Source organism: Larimichthys crocea, unplaced genomic scaffold (genome assembly GCF_000972845.2).
Source record: "Larimichthys crocea isolate SSNF unplaced genomic scaffold, L_crocea_2.0 scaffold322, whole genome shotgun sequence".
NCBI lineage: Eukaryota > Metazoa > Chordata > Actinopteri > Sciaenidae > Larimichthys > Larimichthys crocea.
This window is the reverse complement of record NW_020854246.1, coordinates 191632-209866: the sequence shown is the minus strand read 5'-3', so window position 1 is coordinate 209866 and position 18235 is coordinate 191632. Positions and strand designations below refer to the sequence as shown.

At 48.3% G+C, this 18235-nt stretch overlaps 2 protein-coding genes across 17 annotated transcripts in view; both read left to right on the top strand.

Moving 5' to 3' along the window:
* LOC104934449 (pleckstrin homology domain-containing family G member 3) overlaps window positions 1-4314 on the top strand; it is a 34488-nt gene extending 30174 nt beyond the window's left edge. For all 12 annotated transcript variants that reach the window (XM_027276173.1, XM_027276172.1, XM_027276170.1 and 9 more), the window contains 2 exons: window positions 769-2239; window positions 2337-4314. In XM_027276173.1, coding sequence (XP_027131974.1) covers window positions 769-2239; window positions 2337-3205 — 2340 coding nt within the window. In that variant the 3' untranslated portion in view covers window positions 3206-4314. The remainder of the gene's footprint in view (window positions 1-768; window positions 2240-2336) is intronic.
* A 2505-nt stretch (window positions 4315-6819) lies between these two features.
* Window positions 6820-16666, top strand: LOC104934450 (inverted formin-2-like). 5 transcript variants are annotated; one of them, XM_019266659.2, is made up of 23 exons: window positions 6820-7085; window positions 7893-8033; window positions 8181-8442; window positions 8598-8713; window positions 9271-9430; window positions 9709-9742; window positions 9880-10021; window positions 10097-10229; window positions 10322-10948; window positions 11052-11182; window positions 11256-11317; window positions 11597-11699; window positions 11978-12063; window positions 12647-12747; window positions 13523-13593; window positions 13766-13873; window positions 14011-14081; window positions 14181-14301; window positions 14395-14559; window positions 14683-14767; window positions 15249-15371; window positions 16063-16362; window positions 16523-16666. In XM_019266659.2, exons 2-23 carry the CDS (start codon window positions 7905-7907, stop codon window positions 16564-16566), a joined length of 3174 nt encoding a protein of 1057 aa, XP_019122204.2. In that variant the 5' UTR covers window positions 6820-7085; window positions 7893-7904; the 3' UTR covers window positions 16567-16666. The 5 variants fall into 5 exon arrangements, 4 of the variants coding, with proteins under 4 accessions (XP_019122204.2, XP_027131977.1, XP_027131976.1 ...); XM_027276176.1 differs by having other exon boundaries at window positions 6820-7217; XR_003461908.1 differs by lacking the exon at window positions 6820-7085 and adding an exon at window positions 7479-7814 and having other exon boundaries at window positions 16124-16362.
* The last annotated feature ends 1569 nt before the right edge of the window (window positions 16667-18235 follow it).

Sequence of the window (18235 nt, the reverse complement as noted above, 5' to 3'; positions counted from 1 at the left end):
ACCAGGTAACACACACCAGGTAGCCAAGAACAGGTAACACAGTCCAGGTAACACAGACCAGGTAGCAAACACCAGGTAACAAAGATCAGGTAACACAGACCAGGTAACAAAGACCAGGTAACACACACCAGGTAACACAGACCAGGTAGCAAAGACCAGGTAGCAAAGACCAGGTAGCAAAGACCAGGTAACACAGACCAGGTAACACAGACCAGGTAGCAAAGACCAGGTAACACAGACCAGGTAGCAAAGACCAGGTAGCAAAGACCAGGTAACACACACCAGGTAACAAAGACCAGGTAACACACACCAGGTAACACAGACCAGGTAACAAAGACCAGGTAACACAGACCGGGTAGCAAAGACCAGGTAACACAGACCAGGTAACACAGACCAGGTAACACAGACCAGGTAGCAAAGACCAGGTAACACAGACCAGGTAGCAAAGACCAGGTAGCAAAGACCAGGTAACACACACCAGGTAACAAAGACCAGGTAACACACACCAGGTAACACAGACCAGGTAACAAAGACCAGGTAACACAGACCGGGTAGCAAAGACCAGGTAACACAGACCAGGTAACACAGACCAGGTAACACAGACCAGGTAGCAAAGACCAGGTAACAAAGACCAGGTAGCAAACACCAGGTAACACACCTCAGGTAACAAAGACCAGGTAACACAGACCAGGTAACACAGGCCAGGTAACACGGGCCAGGTAACAGTTCTAATATTCTGGTCCTGCTCTGGGTTTTCCTGTTCTCCAGGCCTCCACAGTACAGCTGCCACAGGAGAAGACGTCTGAACCTGCAGAACACCCTGGACCAGAACCGTCCTCTGATCTGGACAGGTTGGCCTCTACGCCTCCGAGGATCTCAGCGTCACCTCAAAGATCAAAAGAACTGAATCTAGAGCCGGCAGAGAATCTGTCCTCTGGCACGCCAGATTCAGACTCAAAGACTTTAAGCAGCGGGGAATCATCGTCGGAGGAGGAGGACGATGTAAAGGGGGCAGCGGAAGAAGAGGGTGAAGCTAGCAGCATCCTTCCTTCCTCTGTCCTGGACAAAGCCAGCGCCATCGCTCAGCACTTCACCAACAGCATCAAACGAGGCAGCCAGGACGACACCCGCTCCCTCGGCTGTGCTTCACCACGGCTGCCCAGCAGGACCGGCAGCAGCCTCAGCCTCAGTGCCGATACCACCGATCGACCTTTGCGGCTCAGCAGTGGCTGTTCTGATGCAACGGAGACCTTCGCCGTGGCAGACTTGACCCTGCTGTCTCCTCGGGATGACAGCCTCTTTGACACTGACCGAGGAATTCGGCGCAGGCGGGACTCGACACTGTCCAGGCAGGACCAGTTACTGATTGGCAAAATCAAGAGTTACTATGAGGACGCTGAGAACCAGGACGCGTCCTTCAGCCTCCAGCGTAGAGAGAGCCTGACGTACATCCCGTCTGGGCTGGTTAGGAGCTCCGTCAGCAGGTTCAACAACATCCCAAAGGATGCACCTGTTCAGACAACCCCATGCTCCTCCACCACATCCTCCACTCTGCAGACTTCTTCAGCGGAGTCAAACTCAGCTTTGCCCACAGATACCCGGGGTCACATGGTCTCCAGTGACTCTTGGGACTTTCTGAAGTCCGATCAGAGAAACACAGATCCAGAAGATTCAGAGGACAGCCACAGGTCCAGATCACAGAGCATGCGGGACAATCTATCTGAGGATGAAGAGTTCAGACCGTCGTCTGAGATGATCAAGATCTGGCAGACAATGGAGCGAGAGATCACCAGAAGTGAAGACAAGCGATGTCGAGAAGCTCAGAGAGACTCCAGAGCGGACGACGTCTGCCGCTCGGACACAGCGATGACGCCAAACAAGACCTGTGACGGAGAGAGCGGAGCATCAGACCTCAGCACCATCACAGAGGAATCCACAAGTCCATCGCCCATCAAGCATCGGACAGGAAGTCTGAAGGCGTTCAGGGAAGAGGCCTTCGTCCTCAGGGCACTAGTTCCTCGGGTCGCCCAGCTGAAGGCTGAGGCAGAGGTGGATCGACCTGGTGAGGATTCAAACCAGCTGGATGACGTAGACAAGACGAAGAGCAAAGTCCTCCATCTAGCTCGTCAGTACAGCCAGCGAATCAAAACGACCAAACCGGTGGTCCGACAGCGAAACCAGGGCATCCTGATCAGCAAGAAGAGCTTACCTTGTGTGTTGGAGGAGAAGGAGAGCACAGGTACTGTGACGTGATCAGGGTCAGTCCTTACAACGAGCAGTTAGACAACGTTGACAAAGTCTTAAAGTGTGTTGATGATGTGTGTGATGTCTTTCAGGTAAACCCCACCTGACTCTGCCGCTGAGCCATGCAGGCCAGATCCGATCTCTGACCACCGGCCTCGCCTGCAGCTCGTTAGGCAGCTCGAGAGTGGCCTCCCCGGGCCGGGCTCGCTCCCGCAGCCCCCTTAGCCCACCTCAGTCCTCCGCCATCGAGGGCTTCAATTGGCCTGATGTCCGAGAACTCTGCTCCAAATACTTGGAGCATGGTCGCTCCCAGAAGAGCCCTGTAAGCCGGAGTCGCTCCATCCCAGAGCAAATGTTTGATGGTGGACTGAGGAGGCACTCCAGTTGCTCCTCCAGCCTCCTCCTCCCTGACGGAGCTTCTGAGGAGGTTCCTTCATTCAAGCTTCAGGACACCAGCAGAGAAGAGCGCAGAAAGCGGCTCCACAGAGCCAATTCTCTGGACCCTCGGCTGAGCGGAGAGCAGCTGACCGAGCTGCAGAAGCTCCAGGACCAGGCTGCCAATGGCAACTACAGCGGTTACTATGTCGCAGCTGAGGCACCGTTACCAAACGACCCCGAACACAAGATCGTCGTCGTGGAGAAGCTTCCAGAGGCCGAGTCAGAGCCTGCGGAAACCACCAAAGAAGAAGACGACAAGGACGACAACTACGTTCAGATCCGCTCACCGACCAGCAGGGAGAAGATCTCCATCATGGCTGTCATCGACCGCTGCCGGGTCTACCAGGAGTCTGATGAATATAAACAGAGGGAGGAGGTGAAAGCCAAAGCTGAGGCCGACACGGCAACAAACGAACGAGACAACGAGTCCCAGAAGACGAGCTCAGACTGTGGACAGAAGACAGACGGCGGTCAGCAGAACATCGTGAAGAATCTGAGAGACAAGTTCCAGAATCTGAGCTGAGCACACTGAACAGCAAATATAAAACATCAACAACACAACACAGATTATCTCTGCTTCTTCTGCTGTGATCATGGAAGAATAAAACTAATTCTTGTGCTTACTAATTATAATTATGTATTATAACAAGACAAAACATCTAAAAGATCCCAAAACAACAAACTTAGATTATGAGCTCTTTCCCAGCGTCCTCTCGGGCGTTTTGTAGATAAATCTCTGAAAATCTGTAAATATCTTTCTACAGTCCACAAAGTACAAATCCGGAATATTTTCTGTACAGTTGTTTCTCTGTGATTTTATGGAGTCTCATTAGTTACTCATCTGTGTGCTACGACATAACTAACCACGACATGTCGTCTCTCCGAAGCTCTCTGTTCAGACACATCTCTAAAAAACAACTTTATGATTAGCCTAGCTTAGCACAAAGACTGTAAGCAGGGGGAAACTGTTAGCCTGGCCCCTCTACGGTCTGTGGTCAGCTCCACGAGCTGTCAGTCTTAAAATGTTGAACTGTTTCTTTAAGAAAATGATCTAAATGTTTGTCTGCGTCTCTTTCTTTTATCAAAATATTTGATATTAATATAATTGCATATTTAAACACATTAATGATGACAAACGTCTCCATGGTAACAGCCATTCAGATTAGCTGTGGCTTTGCTTTCCCTCCACAGAATTTATTGTCAAAAGGTAAAAACATAAATTATGATTGATTTATTTTATAGTAACGATGTATTTCTTTATTTTTGTGCCTTTTATGTTTTCAGTTATTTCCTCGTGAGTCAGGTTTCATTCTTCAAACACACAACTAATGTTTTACAGCTTAACATCTGTATTTATTTTAGTTGCCCAGTGGCACATTTGGAACTTGAACCTGTGACTACTGTTTAACCACTGAACCACCTGCACATCATGTTCATCACTGTTAACAGGCTGTTCTGTCCATCTGTACGCCGTGTTTGTCTCACCTGTTGTACATAGAAACAAGTCCACTTTGTGTGTGTGTGTGTGTGTGTGTGTGTGTGTGTGTGTGTGTGTGTGTGTGTGTGTGTGTGTGTACACATGTTTATATGAGCTCAGACTTATGTTCCTCATTAAAACCAAATACATCATCAGTACAGTGTGTATGTATTTATTATATATGTACAATGTATACACACTGTCCTCATACACACTGTAGACTAACACACTGTAGACTAACACACTGTCCTCATACACACTGTAGACTAACACACTGTCCGTATACAGTGAAGCTAAAGAATGAGCACAGACTGAATCAGCTCCTACCAGCTTCACAAAGGTTGGATGGATTACAGGACTGTGCCAGTCACAGCATTAGAGACAATAATGTCCATCAGCATGAATATTACCTGTGCACCATCCATCCATGTTTAAATACATGTATAGTAAATGTAGTTTTTGGGTAATTTTAGGAAGTTCTGACTGGAAGCTCAAACAACAACAATTACAACAGCATCTCTGACGCCTGCTGCTGTCCAACCGTCAGAAGCTTTTACAGCAGGTGATCCTGTTTACGAGGACTGTACCGTGAGAAGATCAGACAAGTCATAGGTGTCCAACAAAACACACAAATGAACAGATTAACACTGAAAGTCACATTTGTTTCATCAATTCTCTGTTTCCATCAGGATCCTTCAGGAGCGACCAGATTCTCCTGAACCCAGCTGTGAGGTTCTGGTTCTGATGGACCTCAGCCTCTTGCCAGAGGGGAGTGTCTCAAAGACTTTGTGTCCGGGGTGGGAGGGATCAGCCACAATCTTTCCTGCATGCCTCAGAGTCCTGGAGGTGTTCAGGTCCTGGAGAGATGGAAGATTGTAATTTTCAAACCATTTATTCCAGCGATGTCCAACAGAACCAAGATCAGTTTCAGGGTCAGAAGCTGGGAGTGTTTACTGCCATGCTTGCCACAATGATGACCACCATGTTTCCTGAGTTAACTTAGCCAATTTAGCTTGTTTCTGCTTGTCCACTTGTCTTTCAGCTCCTCAGAAAAAACAGTGGTGTCTGTGTTTCTTTGTATTTTCCTTTATTTTTTCATTTACTTTAATGTTTCTGTTGTGTACTTACTACCAGCACGGTACACACTGTCACTCACCCACTGCATCTATGCTTTACCAACAGGTGGCGTAGTCTGACTGCAAAACATTCAGTAATACTCTGAATATCACACTTCTCCATAAAAACACATCTCTGTAGAAACACAACATGTGTTATGTCGACAGTCTGACTGTCAATTGAGCATCCATATACTCCACAGAGATGAAGTGTTTCTGTACACACTTTATGTTTTGGATTGTGTAATACTGTAATAACTTTGGAGATCAACTCTGTCTCCTAGAAATGATGTTTGTATGTTACTACATTTGAGTGAATGAAACACTACATTTATGTAACTGGAGTCACAAGGAGGTGGATGGTAGGCGTACAAAGTGCAGGACTGTGACACCAGAGTCCTGAGTTCATGTCCAGACTCTGGTCTCTGGTATAGAAAATCATTGTGACTGTGCTTCTTCCTCCAGGGTGGACCATGGTGGAGAGCAGAGGTTAAAACCTGGTCTGAAGAAGTGTAAGTGTGGATTCACTTTGACTAATGATGAAAACATGCCTGACAGAATGTGTCATCATTAAACTTTATAGAAATGAACAACAGCAGCAAACACACAAAGCATAAACCCTTCAGATGTGTCTGATGATAAACTGCTGCTGTGTTGTGTCTTTTTCTCTCCATCAGATTTCTGTCAGCTCACACTGGACACAAACACAGTGAGCACATACCTCAAACTGGAAGACAACAACAGGAAGGTGACATGTGTGGAGGAGGATCAGTCGTATCCTGATCATCCACACAGATTTGACTGCTACTGTCAGCTGCTGTGTGGAGATGGTCTGACCGGTCGCTGTTACTGGGAGGTGGAGTGGAGAGGAGAAGTTTATATAGCAGTGACTTACAGAGGAATCAGAAGGAAAGGAGACAATGAAGAGTGTGTGTTTGGAAGGAACCATCAGTCCTGGAGACTGAGCTGCTCTGAGTATGGTTACTTTGTCTGGCACAATGACAGAAGAACTGAGCTCTCGTCCTCGGTCTCTGACAGAGTAGCAGTGTATGTGGACTGTCCTGCTGGCTCTCTGTCCTTCTACAGAGTCTGCTCTGACACACTGATCCACCTCCACACCTTCAGCACCACATTCACTGAACCTCTTTTTCCTGGGATTGGGTTTGGGTTCTGGCCTGGTTCCTCAGTGTCTCTGTGTTCTGTGTAGGACGGAGACAACTTCCAGTCCTGTGTTTAAATGTTGGTGGTGGACGAGGCTTCCCTTTGGTGAACATTTGGCTCACTGATTGTACCTTTAATGTCAGAAATGTTTGGTCTTAGAAATGGTGAGATGATCTCTTCAGGGCTGAACTTGTTACAGACTGTGTTGACTTTGATTTTCACTTTAAGAAAGTTTTCTTGGAGCAGCGTCTAGTAGCTGCTCATGGCTGTAGTGGCCGTCATTGAGTTCAATGAAGGTTTAAAAATAAAGATTTAAAGACAAAAACAGAGTCCATGTGGTCATGAGTTCAACCCCGCCCACGCATCATGCGGACGTATTAGAGGACCGCAGTCAGCTGGCTGTGACTCAGCGCAGAGACCTTCTCAGCTGTCTGGACTTTAAATACTGAACAAGTTTGAGCGGAGGAGACAAAAACTTATTTAAAAACAGAGTGAGCCGTTCGTGATTGATTTCACTTATTTATTCATTTTCCTTTCCCCTCCACTCTCACGGAGAAACCGGGACCGAAGGGGCGGCTGTCCTGAACTACAAGAACCAAGACCTGTCTGACTGTCACGGAGGAGACAGACACGGTCTTCCTTCTGTCACGGTAAGGAGCAATCTGAGCCGTTTCCACCGTTTGAACGTTCATGTGAACAAATAACGTGAAGGACTTCACACCTGTCCATTTCAATGGAAACACCTGAATTATTGGAGCTCTCATCCGGCACCTGTTCTACAGGTAATCTGATTTCTCTAAAATACTTTAACAATCTGAATGTAACAGAAAGTTACTGTGAAGGCCTCATGTAAAGAGTTCACATATAAACAGATTGTTGGATGGAGCCGGAGATCAGCTGACACATCACTGTAACAGGCAGCATCGATCCAACATTGGGAAACACATGAACGAGTCTTCAATCAATGAGGGAACATGGACTCCAACCTGGAGCCTCTCTCAGCTTTACGTCACTACGGCGCACACCTGGTGTTTGATGTCACGTCACGTTGCGCACTCGATGACGTGTCAGTGCAGATACACAGCAGGTGGTGTTAGGCTCCAACTCTGACCTCAGATCTGCTGCTGTCACTGTATCCAGGAGAAAAACAGAGTTGAGCTGAACTGAGATCAGCTTGTTCTGAACATAAAGACTCTTTTATACAGTGAAATACCAACAACAGTCACGTGGCAGACAGATCAGCTGACAAGCATTGCACAGTCAGCTCTGTCACTCCAAGCTGTCAACACTGATGGGAACGTCGCCATATTCAATACCAGCATTAATGATCAGTGCAGATGACTAACGTTCAATGCCAACATGAAATGTTCAATGCCAAGGTTCAGTCACAGTTCTGGCTCCACAGACCGCTTAAGCTAATTGGATGTTTTCAGATCTTTGGTGTCATCTCTCTGCAGCTTCTGTTCGTCATGGCAGCCAGAACGAAATGGGAGGCGGTGAAGGACCGTGTGACAGGAAGTCCCGCACACGACCACGACGCCACGCTGGAGGCGAACCTGGAGAACGCCGACCCTGAACTCTGCATCCGACTGCTGCAGGTAGGACTGCTGACACCTAGTGTCTGCTGCAGGAAATGACATCATAACTTGAGGTTGACATGATGCAGTTTTCAATCTGAGGACGCTGAAAGGGACTTCCTGTCTCTGTCTCACTTCCTGTCTCTGACGGCTCCGTGTCCCCTTCAGGTCCCCACAGTGGTGAACTACTCTGGTTTGCGGCGGCGGTTGGAGGCCAGTGATCAGGCCTGGATGGTGCAGTTCCTGGAGCTGCGTGGTCTGGACCTGCTGATGGAGGCATTAGAGCGACTGTCCGGTCGTGGCTGCGCTCGCATTGCCGACGCCCTGCTGCAGCTCACCTGTGTTGCCTGCATCCGAGCCGTCATGAACTCATCCGAAGGACTGCACTTTATCCTGGACAACCAGGGCTACGTCAGGACCCTGACCCAGGGTGGGTTCATCATCTTCTCTCTTTCTGTCGTCTCCATGTTGACGCTCCCTCCTTTTCTTTGGTTCTTCAGGTGAACGAATACTCCTGACTCATGTTGTCTGTTCCTATTGGTTGTTGAGGAGTCACATGACCTGTGTTCACCTATGTCTCTGCAGCTCTGGACACGTCTAACGTCATGGTAAAGATGCAGGTGTTTGAGCTGCTGGCGGCTCTGGTTCTGTTCGACCCTCAGGGACACCACCTGGGTCTGGACGCCCTGGACCACTACAAGGTGCGCTACATGTGATGGAGCCAGGACACATGGTCACCCGGTGGACATCAGCATGTTAGCTTTCTGATGTTAGCAACCATGAGTGGAGACTTGCAGTCAAGTTTCAGATGCCCAAATCCTTCACAGGTGGTGCTGGATGCTTTAATACCATTATCAAGACTTTTGTTCATGGTGCAGCAGCAAAGTTCAGCTGCTGAAGTGCATCATGGGGCACATAGGCGGGCGTGGTGGGTTGTTGGTATTGTGTGGTTACATGATAAGAGATAATACAGTTGATTCTGCAGGGTGTGGAAGTGTAGCCTAAATGAACTGCTACTGAATGTCAGTACAGGAACTGTTTGAACCGGATGATGATTGATAGTTTCTGTCTGTCCCAGGCCTTTGTTTACTGAAGGTTGCTAACATTGGATCTGGTCCTGTGGTTCTGGACCTGCAGGTCTGGACTTGGGGTTCTGTGTGCCTCATATATACAAACAGATGTTCAGTGTTTGAACTTGTGAGCGTTCGTGTGTGTTGAAGATGCAGTTGGTTGTTTCTAACAATCTGTCTGTGTTCAGAGTCTGAAGAAGCAGCAGTATCGCTTCAGTGTGATCATGAACGAGCTCCATGCCACCGACAACGTCCCGTACATGGTGACCCTGATGAGCGTTGTCAATGTACTCGTGTTGGGACAAGAAGACCTGAGGAAGAGGGACCGAGTGCGACAGGAATTCATCGGTACGACGCCAACGAGCCACTGATGAAATGGACTGACTGTAGTACAGTCAGAGAGACGATGTCAAGAAAACCCTAATACTATTACAAACTGTATTCATAGCTGTACTAATACCAAGAACTGTATGAATAGTTTCCAGGTTGTTCATAGGTGATTATCATCCCATAGTGGTTGCCATGGAGCTTTTGAATAGTTGTATGGTATGGTAACAGTTGGTTGTCATGGGGTTGGTCTGGCAGTCACTGCAGATCTCTGTCTCACTTTAATATTGTTGTTTCAGGACTGCAACTGCTGGATTTGCTGCCCAGACTGAGGTACCTGTCTGTCTGTCTGTCTGTCTGTCTGTCTGTCTGTCTGTCTGTCTGTCTGTCTGTCTGTTTCTGTCTGCCTGCTTCGCTCTGTCTGTTTGACCTCTGTCTGTCTGTCTGTCTGCTTGTTTGTCTGTCTCCAGGGAGACGGGGGATGATGACTTGAATATTCAGTGTGATGCGTTCGAAGACACTTTGACGGAGGACCAGGACGAGATGGAGAGACTGTACGGAGGCATCGACATGAGCAGCCACCAGCAGGTCTTCACCTCGCTGCTCACCAAGGTGTGGTACAGTTACGACCTCTACCTACAACACCTGCGACACCTACAATATTCACCCTCTGTCCTCTCTGTCCAGGTGTCCAGTCGTCCATCCTCAGTCCAGCTGCTGTCCATCCTTCAGGCCTTGCTGTTGGTGGATGCAGACAGGTCTGAGGTGTGGTTAGCTCTGGAGCTGCTAGTGGACCGCGCCACCCTGCTGTCCCAGAACTGTAAGTCTCTGGTGTCACTCTTCTAACCATCCAATCAGGTTCATGATCTCACCCCTGCGCTCCAAATCCACCAATCGGCTTGTGCTTTGTAGCTGACTTAGATTCTGCTGGCTGCCTACTGGAAAGGCTCCTCCCCCACAAGTCCCTCTCAGCCAATCACCGGATCCAAACCATCGACAGGGCAATCCAGACTTACCTACCTGACCAATCCGAGTGCAGCATCAACGCTGCCTCCACGGCTGCCAGTTCAGCAGCTCCTCCTCCACCCCATCCTCCACCCTTACCTGGTATGGGAGCTCCGCCTCCTCCTCCCTTACCTGGTATGGGAGCTCCGCCTCCTCCTCTCTTACCTGGTATAGGAGCTCCGCCTCCTCCTCCTCCCTTACCTGGTATGGGAGCTCTGCCCCCTCCTCCCTTACCTGGTATGGGAGCTCCACCCCCTCCTCCTCCCCTACCTGGTATGGGACCTCCGCCTCCTCCTCCCTTACCTGGTATGGGAGCTCTGCCCCCTCCTCCCTTACCTGGTATGGGAGCTCCGCCCCCTCCTCCTCCCTTACCTGGTATGGGAGCTCCGCCCCCTCCTCCCATCTCAGCCTGCGCAGCCGAAAGTCTGGGCAGGTCATATTACAGCTCCACCCCTCCGCCTGGCTCCGCCCCCTGTCCCAGCCTCCGTATGAAGAAGCTGAACTGGCAGAAACTCCCGTCCAGAGCGCTGACGGGTCAGTGAGCTTGTTTAAACCTTCGTGAATGTGGACCTGGTGTGGACTGGGTCAGATCCAGGACTTGTACACTGAAGATGTCTTTGTGTCCGTCTCTCTGTAGCTCAACAGTCCCTGTGGACGTCTGCGTCTAAAGATTCGGTGGAACCAGATTACTGCAGCATTGAACAGCTCTTCAGTCTTCCTCCGACTGAGACCAGAACCAGAACCAAAGTCCAGACCAAGCAGAAAGAGGTCCAGCAGTTTTTACTCGGCAATCTGCAGGACAACATTCATGTCCAGTCAGTAACTGTCTTCCTGTCCACAGATTTCCTTCATCGACGCCAAGAAGAGCCTGAACGTCAACATCTTCCTGAAGCAGTTCAAATGGTGACATGCTCTTTACCTCAGTCCATCCTTAGCCAATAGAAACACATCTCTGCAGTGACATCATCCAGTCCTAACACTACCTGAAGGACCATCACCTGTCCTTCACCTGTCCCTCACTTGTCCCTCACCTGTCCTTCACCTGTCCCTCACCCGCCTTCCTTGTCATTCACCTGTCACACATCTCATCTGTCTCACCTGTCTTTATATTGTCCTACATGTTCTACCAGTGCCTTCTTGTCTCACTGCCCTTCACCTGTATTCTACCTGTCGCACCTGCAGTTCCCATGAGGACTTTGTATCTCTGATCCGGACAGGAGACAGGTCCAGGTTTGATGTGGAGGTTCTTAAACAGCTGTTCAAACTGCTGCCAGAGAAACATGAGGTCAGAGGTCACACCTGTCCTCTAGCTACCTTTCACCTCTCCTACCTGTTTCTGTGCTTTTGTTTCTCTTGTCTCACTGCCTCTTACCTGTCCATTACCTGTCCTGTCCTGTCCTTTTGAATAGTCTCTGCTGTCCTACCTGTCTGTCACATCTGACATTGACCTGTGCCCTAAATGTCCTTCACCTGTCCTTTTCTTGTTTCACCAGTCTTTACCTGCCTTATTTGTCCTTTGACTGTTCTTTTTCAGTCCTACCTGTCTCACCTGTCCTCCCTCAGGTGGAGAACCTGAAGTTACACCAGGCAGACAGGGACAAGTTGGCCTCAGTGGATAGGTTTTACCTGCAGCTGCTGGACGTCCCCAGGTAGGACACAATAAAACACTGTGGTCAGGTAACAGACACACCTGGACCAGGTCTTCACCTCCCCTTCAGTCTGACAGTAACTCTCTGACTCAGGTTAAAACTGAACAAATGTCTCAGCTGGTACTGACTTTAATGTGGGAGTCTGTTGCTAGGAAACATCTGTAGCGCAGTCCAATAAAAAGCAATTAACTATGTAAACAGGAAGTCACTGTAGCATCACAAGCTAGCAGAACGTCCAAAAATGTTAACACAAGGCTCAGTTAGCACGAGGCCCAGTTAGCGTGAGGCCCAGTTAACGTGAGGCCCAGTTAACGTGAGGCCCAGTTAGCGTGAGGCCCAGTTAACGTGAGGCCCAGTTAGCGTGAGGCCCAGTTAGCACGAGGCCCAGTTAGCACGAGGCTCAGTTAACGTGAGGCCCAGTTAGCACGAGGCTCAGTTAACACGAGGCTCAGTTAGCTTGAGGCAAATTTAGAACTGAAAAGAAGCTGCTGACTGCAGGGGCTGACAACTCACCTGTCTGCAATCAGATACTCATTCACTACTAACAACTATCTATAATTGTGTGTTTCTGTGTGTGTTGTAGTTACTCTCAGAGAATAGACTGCATGTTGCTGTGTGAGGAGAGCAGTTGTGTTTTGGAGACTCTGAAGCCCAAAGTTGAGCTGCTGGACCGAGCCTGCCAGAGTGTGTATACACATAAACACACATTACAAACACAACAATCAAGTATATCACACACACACAGATCAGTTTCCGTCATCAGGTCAAAGTATCTGAAGGTCCTAGTAGTCATCTGGACTTTAGTTTCTCTGATTGGTGGGGAGTTTCAGGTACTTACCTGTGTGGAGTCGGTGACGCCTTGAGAGCCTTCATCTTTGGTGGAACACTCTGGTGATCATAACGGCCCACAGGTGACTGTAGCGGCCCACACAGGTGACCTTAACGGCCCACACAGGTGACTGTAGCGGCCCACAGGTGACCTTAACGGCCCACGCAGGTGACCTTAACGGCCCACGCAGGTGACCTTAACGGCCCACACAGGTGACCTTAACGGGCCCACACAGGTGACTTTAACGGCCCACAGGTGACCGTAGCGGCCCACGCAGGTGACCTTAACGGCCCACGCAGGTGACCGTAGCGGCCCACGCAGGTGACCTTAACGGCCCACGCAGGTGACCTTAACGGCCCACACAGGTGACTTTAACGGCCCCCACAGGTGACCTTAACGGCTCACGCAGGTGACTTTAACGGCCCACGCAGGTGACCTTAACGGCCCACGCAGGTGACTTTAACGGCCCACACAGGTGACCTTAACGGCCCACACTGGTGACCTTAACGGCCCATAGGTGACCTTACGTACTTATTTCAGTACAGATGATCGATGAGAAACAGAATGTAGAGACATTGACACAGACCAGGTTTGTGTTTACAGACTGAGCTGTGTGAATGTTGTGTTCAGGTGTCAGGGAGAGCACCCGTCTGCCCAGCTTCTGTAAACTCATCCTGAGCGTTGGAAACTTCCTCAACTATGTGAGTAACCTGCCACACCGCCCCCAACCCTGTCACATGATGTCACGTGATGTGATGTGATGTCACAGGCATGTCAACCAATAAAGGTTCCGTCCCTTTAAGAAATAGTCCAGTTTCTAACCTGATGTGATGTCACTTGTTGTTCTGTGATGTCATTGTGTGATGTCATCAGGGGACTCACACGGGGAACGCTGAGGGTTTTAAGATCAGCACCCTGCTCAAACTCACAGAAACTAAAGCCAACAAGTCCAGAATCACCCTGCTGCACCACATCCTGGAGGTAACGCACCGCTGCTCACACTGGTTATCCTGGTTATACTGCTCACACTGGTTATCCTGGTTATACTGCTCACACTGGTTATCCTGGTTATACTGCTCACACTGGTTATCATCATCTTCAATTTGTGTGATTGACAGGAAGTGGAGCAGAACCATCCGGACCTGCTGAACCTGCCCGAGGATTTGGAGATCTGTGACAAGGCTGCTGGGTAAAAACAAGAATGAAGAATGAACAAAAAGTGTTGTGGACAGACGGACTGGCGTTGGACTGACGTTGGACTGACGTTGTACTGTCTCTGTCCTTGCAGGTTAAATCTGGAGTCCATCCAGTCTGAAATAATGTCTCTGGTCAAACAGCTAAAGAACGTGGAGACGAAGGTCTCCTGTTCCTCTGAGGACCTGAAGCAGCAGTATTTGTCCTCCATACAGGTACTACAGAGTGAGCGCCCCCTGCTGGAGGATTTCTGCTGTACACATGTGTGTTTATCGCGTTGTCATATTCTTCTTCTGTGGTGCTTTCAGGAGAACCTGCAGGCGTGCGAGCAGCTGAAGCAGCTTCTGTCCACGCTAGAGGACAAGAGGATGGATCTGTCCATCTACCTGTGTGAAGACAGCAGCAGCTTCTCCATCGACGAACTCTTCAGCACCATCAAGATCTTTAGAGAACTGTTCCTCAAAGCTGTCAAGGTCAGCAGCCAACCACAGGGCAGCTCTGTCTGTCTGTCTATCTGTCTATCTGTCTATCTATCTATCTATCTATCTATCTATCTATCTATCTATCTATCATGACATTGATGATGTGTCCATCAGGAGAACAGGAGTCGTAGGCAGCTGGAGAAGAGGAGGAAGCAGCAGGAGGTGGAGAGGAAACAAAAAGGAGACCCCACCACGATCAGTGAGTCAAACGCTGTAATTCCACCTTAAATTCAGTCAGCAGAGACTGACCTCTGACCTCAGCAGGTACACGATAATGGGACTCTCTCAGGTTAGCCAGTTTTCTGAACAAATCTGTACATTCACAAAACAAATTAAAGACCTGTCCCTGAACCACATATCACTGATGTATGTGATAATGTATAATTATATCAAAATCAGAATTCATTTTATTCGCTATGCAAGAATTTACTGTGGCAGGATTGAGCATACACAGAACATATATGGAAAAGAAAAGATAAACTAGTATAGAAGTAAAAATAAAATAAGGGGTATAAAATATAAAATATGGAGGGGAATGGATATGTACAGTACAGAAGTGCAGATCAGTGTCATAAGGTGTCATGTGCAAAGTTCAGTGCGATTGCTGGGTGGGGTCGGGTTTTTTATTTTTTTTTAATTTTATTTGAATCATCACATGAATATTCATAACTGTCCTCCAGTCAGGGTGAAGCCATCAAACCAGGATGAGGGCTGCATCATCGACAACCTGCTGGCTGAAATCAGGAAAGGCTACAACCTTAAGAAGACCAGACCACGAGCTGAGAGGAGCAGCAAAGTCCAAGGTGAGGACGCAGGTGGACAGAGGAGGTGGACTGTGAGGTGGACTGTGAAGGATGGAGATGGACTGTGAGGTGGACTGTGGAGGACAGAGATGGACTGTGAGGTGGACTGTGGAGGACAGAGATGGACTGTGAGATGGATTGTGGAGGACGGAGATGGACTGTGAGGTGGACTGTGGAGGACGGAGATGGACTGTGAGGTGGACTGTGGAGGACGGAGATGGACTGTGAGATGGATTGTGGAGGACAGAGATGGACTGTGAGGTGGATTGTGGAGGACAGAGATGGACTGTGAGATGGATTGTGGAGGACGGAGATGGACTGTGAGGTGGACTGTGGAGGACGGAGATGGACTGTGAGGTGGACTGTGGAGGACGGAGATGGACTGTGAGATGGATTGTGGAGGACAGAGATGGACTGTGAGGTGGATTGTGGAGGACAGAGATGGACTGTGAGATGGATTGTGGAGGACGGAGATGGACTGTGAGGTGGATTGTGGAGGACGGAGATGGACTGTGAGGTGGACTGTGAGGTGGACTGTGGAGGACAGAGATGGACTGTGAGATGGACTGTGAAGGATGGAGATGGACTGTGAGGTGGACTGTGGAGGGCAGAGATGGACTGTGAGGTGGACTGTGGAGGACAGAGATGGACTGTGAGGTGGACTGTGGACTGACTGTCTGTCTGTCATCAGATCATCCTGGGATCATACAGCGGTCTTTGGCTGTGGATGAGCCTGACTCGTTTGTTTCCAGCCAATCAGAGAAGCCTTCAGAACCACCAGAGTCAGTCCAGGTCCACACAGAGCCACCAACTGAAACAGGACCAGAACCAGAGTCAGCTGAGACTGACCAGAGTGCTCCAGAGATCCAAAACCTCTGTGAGGTGGACGGAAGGAACGAGGAGTCCGAGTTTGAAGAGATCACATCGATGGAAGTGAGAACAACCGAACACAACCATGATCCAGCAAAGACGTCCAGGACCGGTCCAAAAGGTAAATCTGATCCAGAACACAGGACGGACACCTGAGGTCAATATTATCAGACTGTGACATGTGAAGTCCATCATCTTGTGTTGTTAACATTAACGTACATTACACGTCAGTGTAACGTGAATGTAATGTGTCTTAAAACCAGTGTGTGTTTGACCTGCAGGTGGAGCCAAACACAAAACTCAGAGAGGATGTGTGTCACACTGAGGTGAGTCCACATCATGACCCAGGACCTGGCCCTGGACCTGACCCTGGACCTGGACCTGACCCAGGAATTGTGAATCAGCATCACTTCTTCTTCGGCTATTTTTATTATGGCCTCCAGCCCCTCCATCTCCTTCTCTCTGATTGACTGGGTTCGGGAACCCTAGAGGACCCGTTTCCATGGCAACAGGTCTTGACAGGAAGTGAAGACATGTTTCAGGCTGTGATGATGATGATGACGATGCTACAGATCTTCATGTGTTGATCAATAAATCAGATTCCGATCAGTGAAATTTATTCTTAATGATTTATGAATGATCACAACTTTCAAAATAAAAGCCACTTCCTGTGTGACATTTTCATATTTAACAGATCTCATTAATATTCATGTTCATTAATATTACATTATTTTAGTTAAATAACGGGTGACATCGAGTCTAATTTAAAACTGCTGGCTAAAGATAAATGTAAATACAGTAAGATTGTTATTCATGTCAGTGGTAATGACACCCGGTTACGCCAATCGGAGGTCACTAAAATTAATGTTTCCTCGGTGTGTGAATACGCCAAAACGATGTCGGACTCCGTAGTTTTCTCTGGTCCCCTCCCCAATGTGACCAGTGATGACATGTTTAGCCGCATGTCGTCATTTCACCGCTGGCTGCCGAGGTGGTGTCCAGCAAACGATGTGGGCTTCATAGACAATTGGACACCTTTCTGGGGAAAACCTGGTCTGATTGGGAGAGACGGCATCCATCCCACTTTGGATGGAGCAGCTCTCATATCTAGAAATATGGCCAAGTACTACAGGCTCATTACAGACAACTCTAGACTCTATTGCACCTCTGAAAAAGAAGATAATTAAACAAAGAAGGCTAGCACCATGGTATAGCCAGCAGACTCGTAAATTAAAGCAAGAGGCACGTAAATCTGAACGCAAATGGCCACTAAACTGGAAGAATTTCATCTAGTCTGGCAAGATAATCTGAAAACATACAGGAAGGCTCTCCGTAATGCCAGAGCAACCTACTACTCTTCATTAATAGAGGAGAATAAGAACAACCCCAGGTTTCTCTTCAGCACTGTAGCCAGGCTAACAGAGAATCACAGCTCTACTGAACCATCTATTCCTTTAGGTCCGAAAAGCAATGACTTCATGAGCTTCTTTAATGATAAGATTATAACTATTAGAGACAAAATCCATCACCTCTTGCCCTCAACAGTCATTGATCTGCATTCTGATACAGCAAGTTTGGAAACAGCTGTAAAACCTGATATGTATTTAGACTGTTTTTCTCCCATCGACCTTCATCAAATAACTTTAATCATTTCTGCAGCTAAGCGTCATCCGTGTCTCTTAGACTCCATCCCAACCAGGCTGCTCAAGGATGTTTTACCTCTAGTTAGTAATTCTTATTGGATATGATTAATCTGTCTTTATTATCAGGATATGTACCACAGTCCTTTAAGGTAGCTGTAATTAAACCTCTTCTTAAAAAGCCCACTCTAGACCCAGAGGTCTTAGCCAACTACAGACCGATATCAAACCTTCCCTTTCTGTCTAAGATAGGCAATTTTTTAAGCAGATACAGAAAAACTAGTCCACGCATTTGTTACTTCAAGGCTGGACTATTGTAACTCTTTATCAGTCATTGTAATTCATTGTCATTTT